Below are 19,996 nucleotides of genomic sequence, written 5' to 3'. Positions count from 1 at the left end.
GGTCTGGCCTAAATAATCCTTGTCCAACTGACAGTGGTGCAGATGTGAATGGGTCCTCAACAGCTTCACGCTTGAGATCCCAACCCAAAACCTGTTGAAGCCACTAAAGATCTCCCTTCTTATTCCAGAGGGGAAGAAATTCAGGCCTGATTTTAACACATCCATCACCTTAAACACCTGTCCATGTCCTACAGGAATTAAAAGGGCTCAGAAGCACCTCTCCTCTCCAAGACGTGCTCCAGTGGGGCAGCCACGGCTTCTCTGGGACTCCCCACCCTCCAAGGGAACAATTCCTTCCCAATATCCCATCTAAAACTACCCTCTTTCAGCTTAAAGCCATTCCCTATGTCCTGTCCCTCCATGCCTTGTCCCCAGTCCTCCTCCAGCACTCCTGGAGCCCCTTTAGGCACTGGAAGGGCTTCTGAGGTCTCCCTGCAGCCTTTTCTCCTCCAGGATGAAAAACAGGATGACCCTTGAAATTCCCGCCTTGCTTGGTCAAAGCTTGGATGGAGCTGCCACAGTCATAAAGGAGACGGACAAAGGGCCTGTGGGCATTTCCTGAGAGAAAGGGACATCTCAAAGGAAAGGAGAATCTCAAAGTCCTCCCCGTGTCTTTTTTTTCCTGTCAGCCTCCTGCAAAGTCTTGCCTAGAAGGATCCCTATTTCCAGCCTCCTCAAGCACCAAGCCGAGGGCTCCAGGTGAATCCACCAGAACAAGGAGAGAGCTGCCACCACCTCGCTCCTCACGGGGAGATCCAAAGCACACCTTGCTGCACTTATGGCCGGGATCATCCCGCAGTGGGAACCGCTGCCCCGGGTCAGCCTCTCCTTGCTGGTCGCGCTGCTGCGGGGGTTTGGGGGGGGAGGAAGCAGACAGGAAGAGTGGGCACATCAGCTGGTAACAGTTCAGAAACAGATGTACATTCCTGTGCAGAACTCCGGCCCGAGCGTATCCAATTACTTTGGAAGCGCGCTGCGCTCCAAGCGTCTCATCCCTAAAGCCCCGCTCCCCGCACCTCCCGCCCCTTATCTGCGCCGCTCCTTTGCTTTTGATTATGAACTTGTCACCGCAGGGGGAGTGCTCTGGGGGATGTCCGCCTGCCACACGAGGGATGGGGGAACAAAGCCCAGGCAGCAGGAGGAGCAGGGACAAACCCGGCAGCACGGGGAAGGTGCCCACAAAGGATCGCTCCCGGTGGGTGCTGCACAAGCACTAAGGAACTATCCCTTAAAAAGGGAGGGAAAAAAAGGAATCAGCTTAATTACTGGCTGTAGTGGAGGTGGTTCGATGCTGGGTGCAGTTTGGGAGCGGGATGTCTCTGAAGGAGAAGTGATGCTCTCCTCTGTAGCAGGAGGTAGCAAGGAGGAGGAAGGCAAAAAGAACAACAGCGTCTGGTTTTCCTCCAGTTTGCTCCGAAAATTGGCATCCCTGGCAGCTCCCCCGGCAGAAGAGAGCTGGAAGAGCAGCCTGGATGCACTGAAAGGATGTTACCTGCACAGTCTTTTCCCGCTTCCCACGACAAGCAGAGGGAGGGGCGGCAGGACACAGAAATCCAAACCTTCTCGTCTTCAGCACAGAGGGGTTAGATTTTCTGGCCAAACCCTTCCAAGGGGACAACTGGCCCACAGGCTTCCTACGGAGAGCAAGCACTGACCCCAAATCCCAATCCACATTCATCATTGCCCTCTAACAAAAAAGTCAAGGAGCCTGGTAAAGGCAGAGGAGCAGCACCATCGTGAGCGTCACATTCAAACAGGGCGTTCAACTTCCACCAAAACTACTTTTTTAATGTGACAGGTTTTGTTTCCTAACCTGCCTCCCACCCTGCCGGGGCAGCAGGAAGGACGGATCCAGCCCAGCCCGCCTTGCCAGCGGCACCTTCGCGCTGCTTCCCCCACAAACCTCCCCAGACTCCCCTTTTCCTCCAGGAGAGCCGGATCACGTTTCAGCCGGGGCTGGTCCCGTGCCTTTGGTGTGCTCCAGGGCAGATATTTGCAGGATTGTCACCACCGGCCTCAGCCCTGGCACCAAGTACTGCAGCAGTGGAGGGTCCACACAACTCACGGCAGCTCCGGAGCGATGCTCGCTGGAGCCCGGCTCAGAGACTCCGTAATTATCCCACGGCCAAATCCCACCATAAATTTCCCCTAATGAAGCCTGCCTGATACTAAAAGGCTTTGCACGTTTAGAGGTTATGCACAGCAGCCATTCCCTTAGGGAGAAATCGTGCCCCGATCCTGCAAACACTCCTTCGCTCTCGTTTGCTGAAGCGAGGCGGGTTTTTATTTAATTTATTTACTTAATATTAGCTCTTTAATCCGGAGGAGCGCGGGGCCGCTCTGCTGCTGCCGCCGTGCAGCCGGAGAGGCACATCCCACAGTGCCAGGAGCAGCAGCCGCTCGGCTGGGCCGGGATCATGCCATGTGGCCGCAGCTTTTTCCCAGTGGGATGCCCAGGAGCTGTGGCCATGCCTGTGCGGGATTACCCTGAAGGCAAACTCCCTGTGCCAGCTGAGAACGGGGCATGTTGAGATCCACCCACACAGTCCACCCCTAGAACCCCTCGGATCAAGTCCCACTCCATGGAAACCCCTCACACTCTGGAAGATCAAGCCCTGCTTTCGGTGGTGATGGCAGGGCCATAAAAAGCTGGGAAATAAATATTGGCAGGGCAGGGGGAGAGGAGAGGCACAACCAGCAGCTCCACTCACCCTCACAAGCTGGGATCTTGTTCCTGGTGCTCTCAAATACAGCCCAAAACATCCCCGCTCCCTCCTCGAGCAGCTTTTCACAGGCACCTGCAGCCCTTTTGGGCAGGGCACTCTGAGAGCTCAGGCCTGCATCCCACCTGTCCTCCCATGCTCCAGGAATCCCTGCATCCTACCTGTCCTCCCGTGCTCCCTGAATCCCTGCATCCCACCTGTCCTCCCGTGCTCCAGGAATCCCTGCATCCCACCTGTCCTCCCATGCTCCAGGAATCCCTGCAAACCCCCGGCGCCTCACCCCACAAATGCGGTGCCGTGAGCCGGGAACCTGTTTGCTGGGAATACCAGGAATGGTGCCTCTCCAGCCTTCCATTATGGCTTCCCTGAATACTTGGAAGCAATTCCAGGCACTCAGGAGACTCCTAAATAACCCCAGCACGAACCAAATATCCCTCACAAGGGGTGGCATCTGCTTTGAGGTCTGTGGGGCTGGTGGGCACCACCCCATTGCACTCGTGGAGCTCCAGGTTTCAGATGCTGGATCAACTCTCGGATCCAGCCCCGAACCCTTCTGGAAATCTGGATTTGGGGTGTGAGCGGGAGCTCACCGGAGTCTTAAATCGGATTAAAAATCTATTTGCAGAACGGCCTCGCTTTCCGACTTCTGTGCTGCACCTGAGAACCTTTCCTTTGGAAAGCAAACACAGGCTGTCCCCAGGGGCTGCCTGGGGAAGGCTTTCCACTATAAACATTACCTACCAGCAGTGCAGCCAGCCCCAGGCCAGCCAAAAATTCCTTCTCCTACCAAGGAACACTTTCCAATCAAACCAGACATTATTTTTTCCATTAATGAGTGTTGATGCCTACTGGAAAACTTCGCAAAGAAATCCACTCCAAACTAATTCTTCTGATACAACATCGGCGTTTTACGAGTTGCTTTTGTCTTATTTCTTTTTGTTATTATCATTGTTCTACTTTATTTCCCTGCTCCGTATTGAAAACATGATCTTTGCTGCTCAGGAATGCATCTGTTCCTGCAATTTGGGCTGTGACTGACATCAGAGGTCCAAATCTGATTTTTCCCTGCCTTAGCTGCACAGAAGCACGCGGAGTTTTCCCACATTTTCCCCCACGCTGTGATGGAGAGAGAAAAAGAGACCTGTTGTCTTCTGCTGGCTAGATCAAAAATCCTGTTATCACAGTTTTTGTGTGCTGGGATACCACAAATTCAGCAGGGGGATATTCTGGAGGGGAAAAAAATGTCCTCCTACCTACCTTGGCTGCAGATTCCCTTAAATGTACTGCTTAGCATTTCATGGAAGGGGGGAAAGCGGCGAGAAAATGGCAGTGCATGCCCAGTGTTGCCTCTCCGGGGTCATTTCCATGGGGTTTTCCACAAACTGCTTCCCAGCTCATCCATATTTTGGGTTTGTCCAGGACCATTTTCTCCATGCCCCCCACAAGTAGGGGTTTAGCCCCTCTGCCCCCAAATCTCCACCATTCCCATAGCTCAGCGTGCCCCAGGGAACTTCTGCCACTCCGAGGTCACCCTGTGGGATGGGGAGGCAGGTCCCCACCCCATCCCTGCAGGACAGGGGGTTCGCAAGACCCCCAGCACTGGGGGCTGCAAAATAGGGCCCCATTCCATAAAAATGGGGCTCGCTCCTTCTCCCCCTGGTCTGGGCACGGAACCTCTGCAGCCTGGCCACGGAGCTGGGAACGGGACCCCAGGCAGCACCCCAAAAACCCCCGGGGTGGGTGCGGGGGGTTATCCTGGAGGGGTGCTGCAAACGCAGCATCCCCGGGGGCAGGGGCTGGCGTTCGCCAGCTATCTTTGATTCGAGGTGCATTCCCAAGATTTTAGTTAAGTGTAACATAAAACTGTGAAAGTTTAGCAGGGGAAAAGCCTTCCTCCCACCGACCTGGCCGGCCAATCAGGAGGGAGCCCCGCACCTCCCTCACTTCTGACAACTATTTAGCAACTGAGCTCAGCTAAAGTTTCCAAAAAGTTAGAATAACTTCCTCTCTCCAAGACCTCAATTTTTTTACACAACCTCGGTCCTTGAAATAAGAGCCCTTCAAGCAACCTGGAAAACGTTTGGTCAGCAAAAAAAAAAAAAAAAAGGAAAAAAAAAGAAAAAAGGAGTCCTCCTGTTTTTCCAAAGGATCTGTCTCAGGAATTTAAAGCACATTTAAGACACACACACTCACATAACATAAGGAGGGGGGGAAAGGCTCTTCCCCTCCCCTTCTTGCAGAAAGCATGGAAGAAAGCTCCAGTTCTCCTGTTTCCCCTGTGGATAGCTTGGGGACCAGTGAAGAGGAGCTGGAAAGGCAGCCAAAGAGATTTGGCAGGAAGAGAAGATACAGTAAGAAGTCCAGCGAAGATGGCAGCCCCAACCCAGGGAAGAGGGGGAAAAAGTCCAGTCCCAGCTCCCAATCTTACGAAGAACTGCAGAGCCAGAGGATCCTGGCCAATGTCAGAGAGAGGCAGAGGACTCAGTCGCTCAACGAAGCTTTTGCCGCCCTGAGGAAAATCATCCCCACGCTGCCCTCTGACAAACTGAGTAAAATCCAGACACTCAAGCTGGCGGCGCGGTACATAGACTTCCTCTACCAGGTGCTACAGAGCGACGAGATGGACAGTAAGATGACGAGCTGCAGTTACGTGGCTCACGAGAGGCTCAGTTATGCCTTCTCCGTGTGGAGGATGGAGGGAGCGTGGTCCATGTCGGCCTCCCACTAGCCACCGCCCAGGCCGGGCCAGCCCAAGGGGTAGGTACCCGTTTCTCTTCTCCTGGACGATGCTCCGGGTCTGTTTGCTTCCTTTGCCCGGGGAGAGGTGGTGTGGAATGCCAGGGACGCTGATGGGTTTGGGGTCACCGACGCGGAGGGCAGCGTAGGCACGTCCAGTTCCTCCCGCTCCCCCCGCGCCGGCAGAAATTCAAATACATGGAGCTTCCAGGAAGGCAAAAATGAGATGTGCCCCAAATTTTGGGGGGGGAAAAGTAATAATCAGCATGCTTCTGCTCTGTGGGAACGGGGGAGAGAAAGAGGGGGTTGGTGTTGAGAGCTGGATGATGAGGGACAGAGGGGAAACGGTCACCGCGTGAGATTTGCCAGAAAGCGCCGCTCTGGAGAAGGGCTCAGAGAGGAAAAGGTGATGGCCACAACAGGCTGACAAGGGGATCCAAACCAGCTGCTGCCCCACTCCCTGGGCGTCTGCACCCCAAAAACCCCAGCGCTGAGCCCCGTGATGGCCACATCCCCTCCCAGCTGGGGGCCAGGGGGTCGGCAGGACCCACGCGGGGCTCGGCGACGGGTTCGCCCCAGGTTGTGTTTCTCTTAAAAGAAACGAGCAGCAGATGTCGGCTGCAGTCCCGGGCTGTGCCCCTTCCCCCTCACACAGCAAAAAGCAAACAGAGACAGGAGAAACTCTGCTAAATTTTGGGGGGTTTGTCCAGTTTCCCTTCCCCAAAGAGCCGGTGAAGCAGCGGCTGGCGTTGGGCGCAGTTTCTTATTTACTCTCCTCACTAAACCCTTCCTCATCGCTTTCCATTAGCAGGAAACTACTTCCTCTTCAGCTGCATTTGTAATATTCAGGGAGGGAGGAATAAACAGTCAGAAAGGAGGGGGAAAAAGGCTTTTAATAACACCCTCATCTCCAGCTAATTAAGCAGAGCAGCTCTGCGTTGTGTCAGCCGGAGTTTGGGTCTGGCTGGGCGCTGTCTGGGGCTCCGTACATAAAACAGAGCCCATGAACCCGTTTCACCAGGCAAACACACTGAAGGGACATTTCCCCCACCACCCCTGTGATGTAAAAATGAAATAATTTCATCATGTGCAGGACTGAAGAGGAAAGTTTATCCCAGCCCATTGGCCGGGTTTGTTTAAAGAGGCAAATCCATCTTTGTTCGGGCAGCAATGAGCAGCCCGTTGGAATAAATAAAATACAGAACCAGGCAAAAACGTGATGCAACTGCAGTGCCTCGTTTCAAAAAGCTAAAAAATGTGAAACCAGGACTTACTAGCAGTGTAAAACAGACTTAAAACCATTTCAGATGTAAATGTTTCACTTGCATCCTGAAATAGTTTGGAATTTGCTGCAATTAACGTGTCCACGCGCTCTTCTAGTGAGTCCCCGAAGTATGAAAAATGTCCCAAAATTGGTTATTCTACCGATTGCACAAGCTGCCTGTTGTTTAGCTTTATTTAAATAGGTAACACTGTTGTTGTGGGGTTTATGGCCATCGCTGGCATTCCTATTTTTTGCACGCCTTGCCCTGATTTCAACTGCAAAAATCCAAAGCTGAGTGGGTTTTTCAAAAGATAAACCTTCCGTTTATAAAACAGAGAGCCTTTTCCCATGCTAATCTGGCTAAAAAACTGCAGCAAACAGATTAAAAAAAAAAAAAAAAAGCCCCACGCACAAAAAACCCCAGGCTTCTTGTCAAAACCAGATGTAAAATGTCCCGAACACATATTTCTTCAGCAGTTTAGATTGGCCGAATAGGAAAGTGCTGGGTTGGAACAATGCATTGATTCTGTTGTTTCCCAAATGATGTGTTGCCATTAGCCAAGGAGGGTTGGGAATCTGTTATCTAATACACAACCACTCCTAGCACACGGTTCGGGGCAAAACCTGCCTTTTTAAAACCACGTTTTAAACCCCACGTCGATTAAATTATTACTAACGTTGCTCTGATGAGGCAGATTTTATAGGTAGGTGCTCAGATTGTCCCTACCCCCCAAAAAATTGTGAGGACATTACAGAAAAACCACGATGCAGAACCAAACCCCGTCACGTTTTGGTTTGATTGGGAATGAATCGGAATCCGGCGCCTTCGCCGTAACCCAACTTCCAACCCGGTGCTCTGGGGCGGCTCTTGCAGAGGAAGATCCCAAACCTTCCCCCCTTTCCCTGTGCCTGTGTGTGCAGGAACACGCGTGTGGTTGGACTGTTGAAAAGGTTGTTGACAAATGGCCTGGTGCGGTGCGGTGTCAAATTCGATCGTTTATGGCGACAGAAATTACGGCTGCCAGAAAATAAAAAAGAAACTACACCAAGATCCTCAAGAAACCCTCGAAAACGGGCAAATACAGTTGGGTGGTGGGACATTTTATGGATGAGTGGGGAGCAGCCTGTGCTGCCTCAATGGACAAAACAATCCCCAAGAAATAGCTGTGTGGATTTGGGATCAGCTCCTGCCTTTCTTAGGGAGTAGGAGCTGCAGGCGTGGGGTGAGCGCTGCTCAGGCTGGGCTGCCGTCCTCCCTTTTCCCCAGGTTTTGGGGAGAGAGAAGCAAGGAAAGGCTTTCTCCTTGGAGGGACGCTCGTTCCCCTCTGGCTGCAAGCAAAATAGAAATCGGAGGAGCAGTCTGATTAGAAAATCAGAGCCTTGGGAACTGGGAAAATGCCACCTGGCCCCTGCGAACGCCAGCAGGTCACTGCTGCTCGCTCCCCTGGCCACGAGAGCTCTTCCTGTTCAGCTCCACGGAATTCCAGACAACTGACTCTGGGAGTTTCAGGAGAAACAGGCGCAGCTTGTGCACCTCTAGGGCTGCAATGGGATGTTTCAGCCGAGCCTTCCTCCCCCCTACATCTCCCCATCCTCACGGCCGCCACCTGCGCCCCTTCCCTTGCAGCCGCCTTTCCCTTTTGCTTTCGGAATGTTCCACAGGCTCTACACTGAAAAGAATAAATCGGGGGAAAAAGGCAGTATGTTTGCTGATATGCCTTTTAGCAGGGAAAAAACCTGTCCAGCCGGGATGGCAGGACCAGCACAAAGTGTAAAGGACAACACAGCCTTGAGCCCCGCACCAGTAAGACCAGTCTGCCCCTTCTTCCCACTCACTGGGCACGAGCCCTTTGCCTCCCCTGGGCTGGCACTGCCGCTGGTAACCCCTTCCCCACCTTTCTCATGCTGGAGAAGCCCCGTTTAACGCGTGTGTTCGATCCACAGCCCTCATTCCATCGCCCCTTCAGACTCGCAGGGCTGTTCCCAGTATAAAACACCAGCATCCTATTTCATTTTCTCCTTAAAGAAGCAAACAGATGTTATCTCTGCTGGCCCTGGGAACAAAACCTAATTCTATAGTGTATGAGAGCAGCACAGTGAACTGGGGGTGTAGCGACACTGGAACGAAGCCCTTTTTGTCCCAAAAGCCCCATTTTTTTTATACGCATCCTTCAAAAAATGTAAATAAGTTTCCTTGACAGGAAGGATTGTAAAGTTTGGTATTTACATTAATAGCCTTGTAGCGGCGGGGGGGGGCGGGGGTTTCATCTCAGCGCATTTAAAAAGCCCAGCAAAATGCATTTTGGATCCTCTGTTTACGTTCGTGTCTTTCCTTGGGAAAGGATAAATCTGTTACCCAGCAGACACCAAACACGCTGCAGTCAGCCAAAAAACGCTCAGGCTCAGGGAGCTTTGAAAAAGAGGGTGCGAGGGAAACGCTCCGGAGAAGGAGACATGCGAAGAGACAAATCTGCCAGGGGCTAGACGCAAATAAATGAATTACCCATCAGAAAGAGCTGGGGACACGCATGGCGGAGGGGAAATGTTGGATCGGGTCCGAAGGAGCGCTTAGAAAAGTGGTAAAAACATGTTATTACTTAATCTGCTGGAGGCAGAGCTGCGGTAAAAGTCCTATCGGGAGAGATGTGCGTTGAAGGGTCATTAAGGGAACAATCGGGGCAGACATTTCGGCTAAGTAGACCTAATTTGTCTCCAAATTAGTCATCCTCACACCGCGCAGCTCGGCAGAGCAGCGCTAATTTTCAAAGCATCCTCATTAAAACAAAGGGGGAGACCGAAACGCTTCTCCCCTCGCATTCCTTCCTTCGGTGCTTTTTGGGGGCATATCTCCTGCAGTTGTAGGTAGCAGTGATAAATGAGCCTTGGAGATCACAGCGGGCTCTTACAGAGCCGGGACAGATCCTGTAAGCACCGCTGAGATCTCTTTTGGGTATAGCCGCAGCCCTGAGAATCATTTCCATGTGCTTCAGCACGACTTTGAAATCTCCGAGCCCAAGCCCTCCAGAATTTATGTCTTGCTGGAGAGCTGCAGCAATGGTTTGACGAGGCCACGAACATGGAAAGGGACGGCACCACAAGCCCGAAGCACAGAGCGAGCTCGAAATGCCGCCAGGCACTTAGAGCTGCTTGGGGAAAGCAGACATTTCGGGGAGCTTTTTCACCCCTCTTCCCAGGTTTTGCAGAAAATTGGGAAGGGGGAAAAAAAGCAGATCGCTCCTTGCAAGCTGCCGATCCCACCAGACACCTCGGTGGGTTGCTCGGAGAGTCACCACAGCCCCCGATTTCCTTCTTCAGGCAAATTTGGAAGTGAGGAAAGCCAAGCAACCCTCTAGCTGGGTATTAGCAGACTCATACTAATTAATGATCAGTTCTCAAGAATTGAAACAGTAGCAATATTTGCCAGGGATTTAAAAAGACCCCAAAACAAAACACCAAACCAACACTTGGCACCCCGGCATTAATTAGATTTGTAGTTGTGGAAGATGACCACTCAGCAACAACAACTAATCACACACAAAAGAGCAAATTAACTCAGCCAGCCCATAAATCAAGGCGAGGCAGCCCTTGCCCTCAGACCCATCCCTTTAACCATTTCCACGCCAGCCCCAGCCAGTCCCCCCAACCCCAGTGCCCTCATCCTTCTCCTGGCAGCTGTGCAGCAAAACATGGGAATCAGGGCTCCGGGACCCTTTGGGATGTATTTTTCCTCCTGCCTTAGAGCGGGGATTTGGGGGGTAAAATAGAGGGTCCCTCTCTGAATTTTATTCGTGGTCTGTCACCCTTAGAGCCCAAGGTTTTCACTGTTCAGCAGTAAGGAGGGTTTTCCCTCGGGAAGGAGGGGAAAGAATAAACCAGTCTACCCAAGAGAGGCAGCAGCAGTAATTTGGAGACAGGTTCCTTGCAGGAGGAGGGTGCAAACGGGACAGGGAGGTTTGGTTACCACTGCCATAAAAACGTTAAATAAGCGGCAACAACTCCTAAACCCTGCTGGTAACAGCGGGCTCAGAGTGACCATTGGACCCCTGAATTCTCCGGATTAGATCCCTGAATTCTCTGGATTAGATCCCTGAATTCTCCGGATTAGATCCCCGACTTCTCCGGGCGCTTCTCCCGAGCTCTGAGCCTTTTGGGTGGAAAAGGTGTTTTGCTCTACTACTCCAAAACGAGCGCAGGAAAGGCAGCGTGGATTCTTCATTGCCAAACCAGCACCCGGGGGCCGGGATCCACCTGGATCCAACCTCTCTTTGTTATAATTATGTGATTTAGGATTTTTAATTGTTTTTTTTTTTTTACACCTGTGTTTCGGCAAGGGATGGGATTGAGGCAGATCCGTTCTCCCCCAGATCACAAAAGTGGTCGGACAGCAAACCAGAAAATAATCCTTGTGCCCTGCACTCTAGGGCGAGCGACAGTCCCTCCTCTTCCTCCCATCTCCTCCTCACCTTTTAACCACAGCTTGGAAAACAGCAAAAGGAGGAGCTGGGAGCGAGAGAAGAGACAGATGTCTACGGGTTCAGCTTGATGTATATTTACTGGAAGAGGTCCAGTAAGCCTGGCCTAGCTTTAATTGAATTCCTAATAAGAGAGTTTTGCCTTGTTAGCTGCCACCCCCAAGAAGCATTTCCTTAAGAGATATTAGACCTGCCAAAGTCGTGCTTTAAAATGTATGAAGTGGGTTTGGGGTGAGTTTAGCCACCAGAAATCCTCATGCAGTCATTTATCTGATTATGCCCTCGGTTTTAGCTGTTCGAGCTTCCTTTAAAAGTCATATGTTTGTGCTTAAATGTAAATAAACCCAATTGCTCTGCTGAAATGGGGGAATCACGGCTGTGCTGAGCTTCCTATTAAAAAAAATTAGTTAATCCAGCTTGGAAATTTCACTAGGGTGGGATGGAGCCAGGGAGAGGCTTTCATAGAAAAACCAGTATTCTGGGTGGCTGGAGGGGTTCCCCACAGCATCCACACTCAGTGTCCCCAAAACCAAGCTCCTCAACAAAATTAACCTGCCAGAGACACAAAAATGCACATTCGTGGCTGACCCTTTTGGTAAATTTTATGCACATCACGGTGGAACTTCTCTGTGTGATGTGGCTCCTTAGGCAGAATTCCTGTCTGGGAGGGGAAGCTGAGAAAGGTGAGGAAAGAACCAAATAGAATTGTGGACCCAGGAGGAAGGTGAACAGGGAGATACTTCCCAGAAAACAGCTTGGCATTGGAAACTGCAGATAAACCACCTTGCTGAGGACAAGAAAGGAGTTTATAGTTTAGTCCAGCTGTGCAAAACCCACCTGGGCCCACCAGAAACCCCAGTGCCATGGCCCTATGGATTCTGTCAGGACCACGCTTGCAGCACAAAAAATCCCACCCTGAATATGGCCAGGACAGAGACGCAACGAAATTTATTAACAACCCATCAATTAAAGGGGTTTGGATGGGGAAAATAGGTTTCCAATTTGCTCCAGCTGAGCAGCTGCCTCCCTCTGTCCTTTTCATGTGTCCCACTGGGATGCCCAGCACCACCTCCATGCCACAACCCCACAAAATTCATGCCACAGGTACTTTTTTGCCGATTCTTATGAGTTTGAGACTTTCTTCCCCCAAACACACAGGTGAGCTTGCCTCAGTGGGCTCCAGAGCATGGGATGGGTGGCAGGAATTGAGCCTGTGCAGGAACATCTGGGAATTGTCCCCATGGAAATTTCCCAGTGAGAAACCAGGGCATAAAACCACATGATAAAAACAGGCCGGATGAGGTAATATCGGCTTTTACACAAGCACTCTGCACACAGCATACTAACCTGCATTCTTACACATTAGATAGGATGGCTATCCTGCATATTTTAATTTGTTTCGCTTAATTATTTTGCCTGATGAGCCCAGGAAATTTCTGCTAGCACCAAGCCCTTTTTGCTGCACTGGTTGCGAGCGCGACGCTCCAGGCACGGCCCCGCGATCTCCAAAGCTCCCTCCCAGCTCCGTGGGGGTTTGTGCACGGAACAACCCAGCATTTTACAAGGGCTTTTTCATCCCTGGCCACGAAAGGGGCTGTTTAATAGATTCCAGGGATTGCCAGCACTAAATAATCTGTTTTATACCAGCTGGGCCTGAAATCTTTGCTGTTGGAAGGGAGCTGGAGCGCAGCGCTCTCACCTCCATCGCGATGTGATGAGTTTGCACTTGGGTTTTGGGACAGAGAAGAGGCTCAGGCTTTTGAAATGTTTAAATCAGCTTGTACCTCAAGAACAGCGGAGATCAGAGATCCTTTTCAAGTGATCCCCTTGGAAACTTTAAAATCAAACAGCCTAATGATCAATATTTCTCGTTATAACGCGCGCAAAGGAGTAACTCACCGCTGCTTTCCCTGTTCATGCCAGGGAAATTGGTAGTGGAAAGCACCTCCAAAAAGACCCTGTCACACCAAAAATACAATTCCAGGCACCCCCAGGGCTTTGCCATGTGCCCAGAGGGCTGAGGATACGGAACTGGGAGCTCAAAACATGCCGATTTTCAACAGGACCGAGTTAATCCGAAAGCTTTCCTCCTAAGCGCCGTTATTTTGTAAACCGGGCAATACTTTCACTCTCGATGAGTGGCAAAAGGTAAATATTTTAAAGCTGTCGAGGGACACAGACCCGGCTCTGAAAATTGTAGCTATTCTTTAGCTGTGCATATTCGTAGAATCGTAAGATTTTTCAGGCTAAAAATGTCAGTATCAATTCACAGAATCATATTATTTTTCAGGCTAATCATGCCAGAATCAATTCATGGAATCATAAGGTTTTTCAGGCTAATCATGCCAGAATCAATTCATGGAATCATATGATTTTTCAGGCTAAAATGTCATTATCAACTCACGGAATCATATGATTTTTCAGGATTATCGTGTCAGAACCAGAGAGAAGAACACCTGGCCTTAAATACAGCAGTACTTGCAAATCCATTCCCCCTTTTTCATACTGGTTTATTGTTCTCGTATTTGCCATTACCGGCTCATTTTCTGCTGCAATTAGCAAGGTTTTCATGCCCACTGCAGAGCCTGAGGCACATGTACAAGTCCCAAGGACAATTCTTAGATCTGCCCACTCATCCCTGCTCCTCCAGAAAATAAACCTCCTGTTCAGGGCATGTTGGGAGCTTCCTAATGCCATCATCTCACCAGCTGTGAAATGTCCTTTTGTTCCCCAGTGCTGTTTTTCCTTAATCTTTCTCTAAAATGCTACTGCACAGCCTCTCGATGGCTCCAGCCACATTTGCGTTGTTTGAAGATCCAAAAGCGCTTTCTGGAGAGGAAATCCATAGGCTCCCCCCCTCCTTGAATTACTCATCCGCTGCACTGCTCAGGCCGCCTTGCAGCTCTTCTGTAGATCAGGCACATCCTTAAAATTGCTAAAATGTTCCAAAACCAGGGGGGTTTGGGTCATTTCTGAAGGAGGGAGAGGAGGAGGTGAAGGTTTCCTGGAGCTCTCGCAGGGAGCCCAGGCCAGGAATCAATGCCTGAAGCTTTTCAGGGGGTCTGGCTGCTGGGACAATTCGGGACCTGGGTGATTGGAGCTGCTCCATCGAGGTGCAAACAGGGATAATGAGGCACTTCCAGCTCTGCAGCTGTGGCACAGCCAGGGAAGGGCCTCAGGAGAGTTGCTGGCCCCGTGGTGAGCTTGCTCTTACCCCCACCTCCCACTGGTTCCCTTCTCGCAGGTGTCTATGAGAGCTGGGAATGCCCATGCCATCCAAACCACCCCCAGCACAGCTCCAGCCATGTGCAGGCACTGCTGGGACCCCAACCTTTCACCCTGGTCCCCCCCAGCCCCTCAGAGCAGGGCAGGAGCCCTGGAACCGGGGCTCTCCCTGGCTGCCAACATCCCAGCACCACGGAGGGATGCAGGGACACCAGGCTTTACTCCAGCAGGTCCAGGAGGCGTTGGAAGGGGCTGGGAGGCAGATGAGGCTGCTCCATTTCCATTCTCTGAGGAAACTAAGAATTTTTATAAAAAAGCGAGCGAGGATTTGGCAGCAAGAGGAGGGTGGGGACGCCTGCCAAGGCCTGGACAGCTGTACCTTCTTCACTAGCAAGTTGTGTGATCAGCGAGGGCCGTGCTGAGAGCCAAGAGGAGTTACCAGAGCTGCCACATCGCATTTGGCTGATCCTCCCTCTGGGAGACACCTTAAAGAAACAAACCCACCCTAACAGCTCCGCCAGCGTCAGCACAGCAAAACCAGGGGTCACCTCACAGGCTTGGGGTGTTGTTGTGGTGTTCCCCCCCCCCCGCCTTTCCCCAGTTTCAGATCCAAGACCAGGGGACAGGGGAGGAGGAGACTTATCCAAGGCTGTTTTTCCATTTTCTGCAGCCTTGCTTGCGTACCACAGCCCTGCCTGCCCCTCCCATGCACGGCTGGACCTTCCCCACAGCTTGAAATAACCCAGGAAATTGTGCAAAAGCTGCGGCGGGCCCCGTCCTGCCCGGCTGCATGGACACCCAGCTCGGCAGCCTTGGTGTCCCTGCACTCTAAACCCTAAAGCTTCTGTCTGCTGGGGTCTTCAAAACAGCAGGAGGGTCGCAGCAGTAGGAGGGAGGGAGGTGTGTGATGGGCTTGGGGGAGATCTGGGGAGCACTGATGTGCCTGCAGACCCCAGGATGTGGCTGGGTGAGCCTCCTCTCTCCTCCCCTCCCAGCAGAGTGGGTGACAAAAGGCTCTCAGATGTCTCCTCAAACAGGAAATTATTCCCCCTTTTCTTCAAGAGAAAAGCAAGACATCCGTTTCCAGGTGTTATCCCAGCCCTGCCTGTCCCCAGCATCTCCAAGCACTTCCCAGGCTTGAAGATTTCATTTTAAGCTCATCACTGAAACAACCTCCTGAACTCCAAAGGCTCCCTTCACACAGCCTGCCACGTGTATTCCCATTTCCCTCACAAGGCTCGTTTTCCTTGCAAACATCTCCAAAAGGTCCTTCCAAGCAACCGTGCTCGCTCCAAAGCTGCTCTGAGGTACCCATTCCCAACACATCCCAGCGAGGCTTGAAGATTTCATTTTAAGCTCATCACTGAAACAACCTCCTGAACTCCAAAGGCTCCCTTCACACAGCCTGCCACGTGTATTCCCATTTCCCTCACAAGGCTCGTTTTCCTTGCAAACATCTCCAAAAGGTCCTTCCAAGCAACCGTGCTCGCTCCAAAGCTGCTCTGAGGTACCCATTCCCAACACATCCCAGCGGTGCACAAACATTTCTGGCAGCGCTCCCCGCCCTGGCAGCCCCAGCAGCAGCAGCAGATTCCCAGGCTGGGAGATGGAAAAGGTGGAAAACCGCAGCAGCTGCTGACTCAGCACCTGCTGGCACTAGAGGGCAGGATAAACGGCATTAAATGAAGAATAAGGTGGGGTTGGGGTTGCAACCAAGGGGAACATCCCCTGTGTGCCTAACAGGGAGCACATGGAATACCTGGGAGCAGCCAGGAGCTGTCTCACTGCCCAAGAAAAGGAGGAACCAAATTTTGCACTGGGCACATCCCGCATCAGATCATCAGGAGAACAGACTCCCAGGTTATTTAATTTAGGGTCAGAGTGCAGCATCAGAGGTGCTTCCACCTTGCAGCCACAGCTGCCTTTCTGATAGAAAATTCTTTTTTATAAAAAAAATCCCATTTCTCTGCTCTGTTTTCCTGAGAATGTGATTAAACCTGCCCTGTCCTCCTCTTAACAGGAGATTGTAAATTAGCTCCAAACACAACAAGCACAGGTCTACTCCATTCCTTTACCAACAGCCACTTCAATAAACAACCCAGATTTTAAAAGATGACTCCAAGAGGGTTGGGCAGTGCAGTCCTTTCATGGGGGAAAACCCCAGAGAGCTGGCAGGCGTTGAGAGCAAGGCAATTTGTGGTCTAAACGCAAGAAAAGAAACCTCTCAGGCCTCCCAGGTCAGCCCAAATCCTGCAGGACAAGCATCCCCCAGAGCTGCTGGTACCAACAGAAAGCATCTGCCCTTCCCTGAGGGACTGAATTCCTTTAAAGATTGGGGTGCATGAGGAGCATCTGGACCCCAGAGAGATGCTGTGCCCACAGGGCTCCTGCACAGGCCTAGACCCAGCAGAGACCCCCAAAAACTGCACACAGAGCTGGCAGGACCATCCTGAAAGCTCCTGGGGCAGGGAGAGGAGAGGGACGAACCCCAAAATCTGAGAGATTCCACACATTCCTTAGAAGAGAGTCACTGAATGCTGCTGGGCAGGGGTTTGGCTGCGATTTGGGAGTGAAAATGTCTCAGGCCTGCTCTGCTGCTCAGGAAAAAGGGGGGGGTCTGTAAATATCCATGGGAAAAGGGGGTTTGAAGCACAGCAAACTGCAGAGGTGATGGCTGAGGAAGGAGCCCCCAGCTTGCTCCCATCTGCTCTGTCCACCTCCAGCCCGTTTCCCACTGTTTCTGGCAGGGAGCAAAAGTGCCGCGGGATTTTGGGGCCCTTTCCTCTGATGGACACTTTCCACCAGAGCCTCTGGGCTAAGTGAGAGGGTGACACCTCTTTCGTGACCATTTGATGGGATGGCACCGGTGGGTTTTGCTCTCCTTGCACCCACAGCCCACCCTGGGCTCATCTCTCTAAACTGGAGGGGCCAGGCTGAACGTACTCCCAGCCCACGCCCACCTTGCCCTGCAATTTTGCCTCCATTTCCCCCCCAAAAAGCAGATGTCAACACTTGCAGTGCCCACCTTGGCACGTCCCCAGCAGGCAGGACCTTGCCAGCACAGAAGGCATTCACGTGCCACCAGGCTGGATTTACATTCGGCCGTTTCTATTCGTTTCGCAGCTCCTCATCACAGAGATCTAAACTGCAGATGTTCCTCGGATTTGGAGAGGGACAAAAACGGAAGGAAAAAGGTTAAGCAGCTCTGTGAGTCACTCCAATACACGACCTACTGTTGATTTAGAAACCTACCTCGGCCGTAAATACAGAATAAGCTTCTCCAAAGTGTTTAACCTCTTGTATTCTGGCCAGAAAAACTAATAAATGAGAGCAAAACATCCCTCCTGAGTCACAGAAGCAACAGAGCTGGAAAACCCTGCCGTGGGGTCAGTGCTGAGAATAAAGTGACCCAAAACAAGCGACCTAAGGAGGGAGGGCAAAAATAAAAAATAAAAAGGAGGCATTAGTGGGGCAGATAATAAAAAGAGCAGGCTGTGCTGCTCTCTGGGATCTGCTCCAGGCAGCAAAGGCAGGGAATAACTTCCCAAACAAGCAGAGAGAGGCTGTGCCATGAATAAAATAAAATACAGCTCAAACCAATAGCAGGACTCTGGTTCCATAGGTACCCACTGGGTGCACCCAGACTCTCCTTGGAGCTGCAAAGACTCGTCATATCCCTTATGATCCCAAATAATTTATCCACAGGCTGCTTTTTTGGGGCTGGGAGGCAAAGGACATCTCAGCTGGGTAACTGGGGAAGGGCTGGGAGAAGAATTGCGAGTAGGAGAATTAGCTTTGCTGCAGGTCCTGCTGTGCATCAGTGCCAGGGAAGCTCTGGAGAGGGCAGGCTGTGCATGGAAACATCCTAATTCCAGCTTTGGAAATGTCCTAGTTCCAGCTTTGGAAAGCCCTGTGAGTTTTGGAAGGCAACTGAACCATCCAACACCCCCACACCCCCCTCCAATATCTTGTTGAATCATCTTTTGTCTTCAAAGCAGAGGGTGTAGCAGCGGAAGGAGAGCTTTCCCTGGGATTTGAGGCACTGAGTGGGAGTTGAGAGAAAGGCCAGCATCTGCTGATCTCAGGGTACCACCAGGAGAATTCTGCACCAGGATCCTGAGGAGGTCACTTGGGCCGGAGCCATCCCGAGGCCTCCGGTTCGAGCAGGATCCTGCAAAGCGACCAGGGCAGCCAAGGGGGGCTGGAGAGTCCCAACAACCCCACTGATTAAAGGGAAAGCTGATGAGCAAGCACTTCCAGCACAAATCAGGCTCGCCTTCGATATTTAGGCATGATTGAAATCGGCAGCGCTGTGGTTCACAAACCACCAGAGGTTTCTGTAGGGATGGGGATGCTTTAAATAAAAATACAAGTCACCATTCTGGTCAGCACACAGATGCAAAACTCAGGGCAGGGAAAACTGCCTGAGTAGTGCTGATGGATAATTCAGACCCAAATACCTCTTGGAGTAATTTTCCTCCCCATTCCAAAGGCAATTTCCAGCCCTAATCAGACGTGAATTGGGACAGGATTCCAGAAAATGCATTTTACTTTAAGCTCTTTTTTGCTAGTTTTGAACTCTTCAAAGATTACGTGCTCAAGCTTTTCCACCTAAAACTCAAAGGCTGGAACTTTACCCCACTAAAACTTCTACATTAATTGCTAAATGAAGACATTACATAATCTGTTGGGGCCTTGTGTGAGGGCGGAGCCTTAATCAGTGAGATAGGGGATATTTTGGGAGCTTCCAGGAGTGCTCACACAGGTCAGCCTGTCCTTGCTGGCACTGAGCCAAGCCTGGCACACAGCGAGGAGCCCCAAACCAGGGGAAAGCACAGCACAACGCCGAGGGATGTGGGAGGTTAAAATTCCTCCTGGTGGCCTCAGAGCTGCCCACCCAGCCAGGATGCTCTGTCTGAGCAGCACTAACAGGGTCAAACCCCAGAGCTGAAGCATCACAAAATGATTGAACCCTCTCTGTGGCACTGCCCGCTCCCCAGCACAGCTTCAAACAGCCAGGGCCACCTTCCTCTGACCCATTTTTGGGGAAGGGACAGGGGCTGACAAGCAGGCTGAAGCCAAAGAGATTTAGGGCCCTTTCAGAGCTGGGAGTTTTTTGATAGATACCAAGTTTTCTTGAAAGCTTCCTTCATCCTTTTGAGAATTCCAGCCTAAACTTGTATCCAACAGCCTTTATCATTTAGTTACTCCTTGGATCTCTTGGGAAAACTAAAACCCCTAACATACAAGACCAACCTAAGTAAGGATAAAGCAGCACTGTCAGGTTTGGAATACACAGCTCAAGTCCAGGTGAAGGCACAAGTTGGTTCAGAGCTGTCCCTACATGTCCTGGGCTGTCTCCACAGATGTGTCTGGTCCCTGGACCAGACAGCTCCTTGTCCTGGGAAGGCAGCCCACAGGCATTCCCTTGCTCAGCCAACAGGATGACTTGGCTGGATCTCAGCAGGGGGCCAGGCAGTGAGTCCCCAAAAATTCGGCCCCAGCCCATGCACGCAGGAGGATCTTTGCATCCGTGGAAAAGGGGAGCAGATCCCCTCAGAGCAGATACCAATCAC

At 51.5% G+C, this 19,996-nt stretch overlaps 1 protein-coding gene across 1 annotated transcript in view; it reads left to right on the top strand.

The window, feature by feature from the left end:
- Nucleotides 1-4,702: 4,702 nt before the first annotated feature.
- The window catches only part of TWIST2 (twist family bHLH transcription factor 2), a 28,702-nt gene continuing 13,408 nt past the window's right edge, over nt 4,703-19,996 (top strand). The window contains exon 1 of the mRNA XM_008640707.2: nt 4,703-5,480. Within this exon, the coding sequence (XP_008638929.1) occupies nt 4,969-5,451 (483 nt within the window). The 5' untranslated portion in view covers nt 4,703-4,968 and the 3' untranslated portion in view covers nt 5,452-5,480. The remainder of the gene's footprint in view (nt 5,481-19,996) is intronic.

The sequence above is a fragment of the Corvus brachyrhynchos genome, unplaced genomic scaffold (genome assembly GCF_000691975.1).
Source record: "Corvus brachyrhynchos isolate BGI_N302 unplaced genomic scaffold, ASM69197v1 scaffold79, whole genome shotgun sequence".
Classification (NCBI taxonomy): Eukaryota; Metazoa; Chordata; class Aves; order Passeriformes; family Corvidae; genus Corvus; species Corvus brachyrhynchos.
The sequence above is the reverse complement of the archived record's forward strand: the minus strand, read 5'-3'. Positions and strand labels throughout refer to the sequence as shown.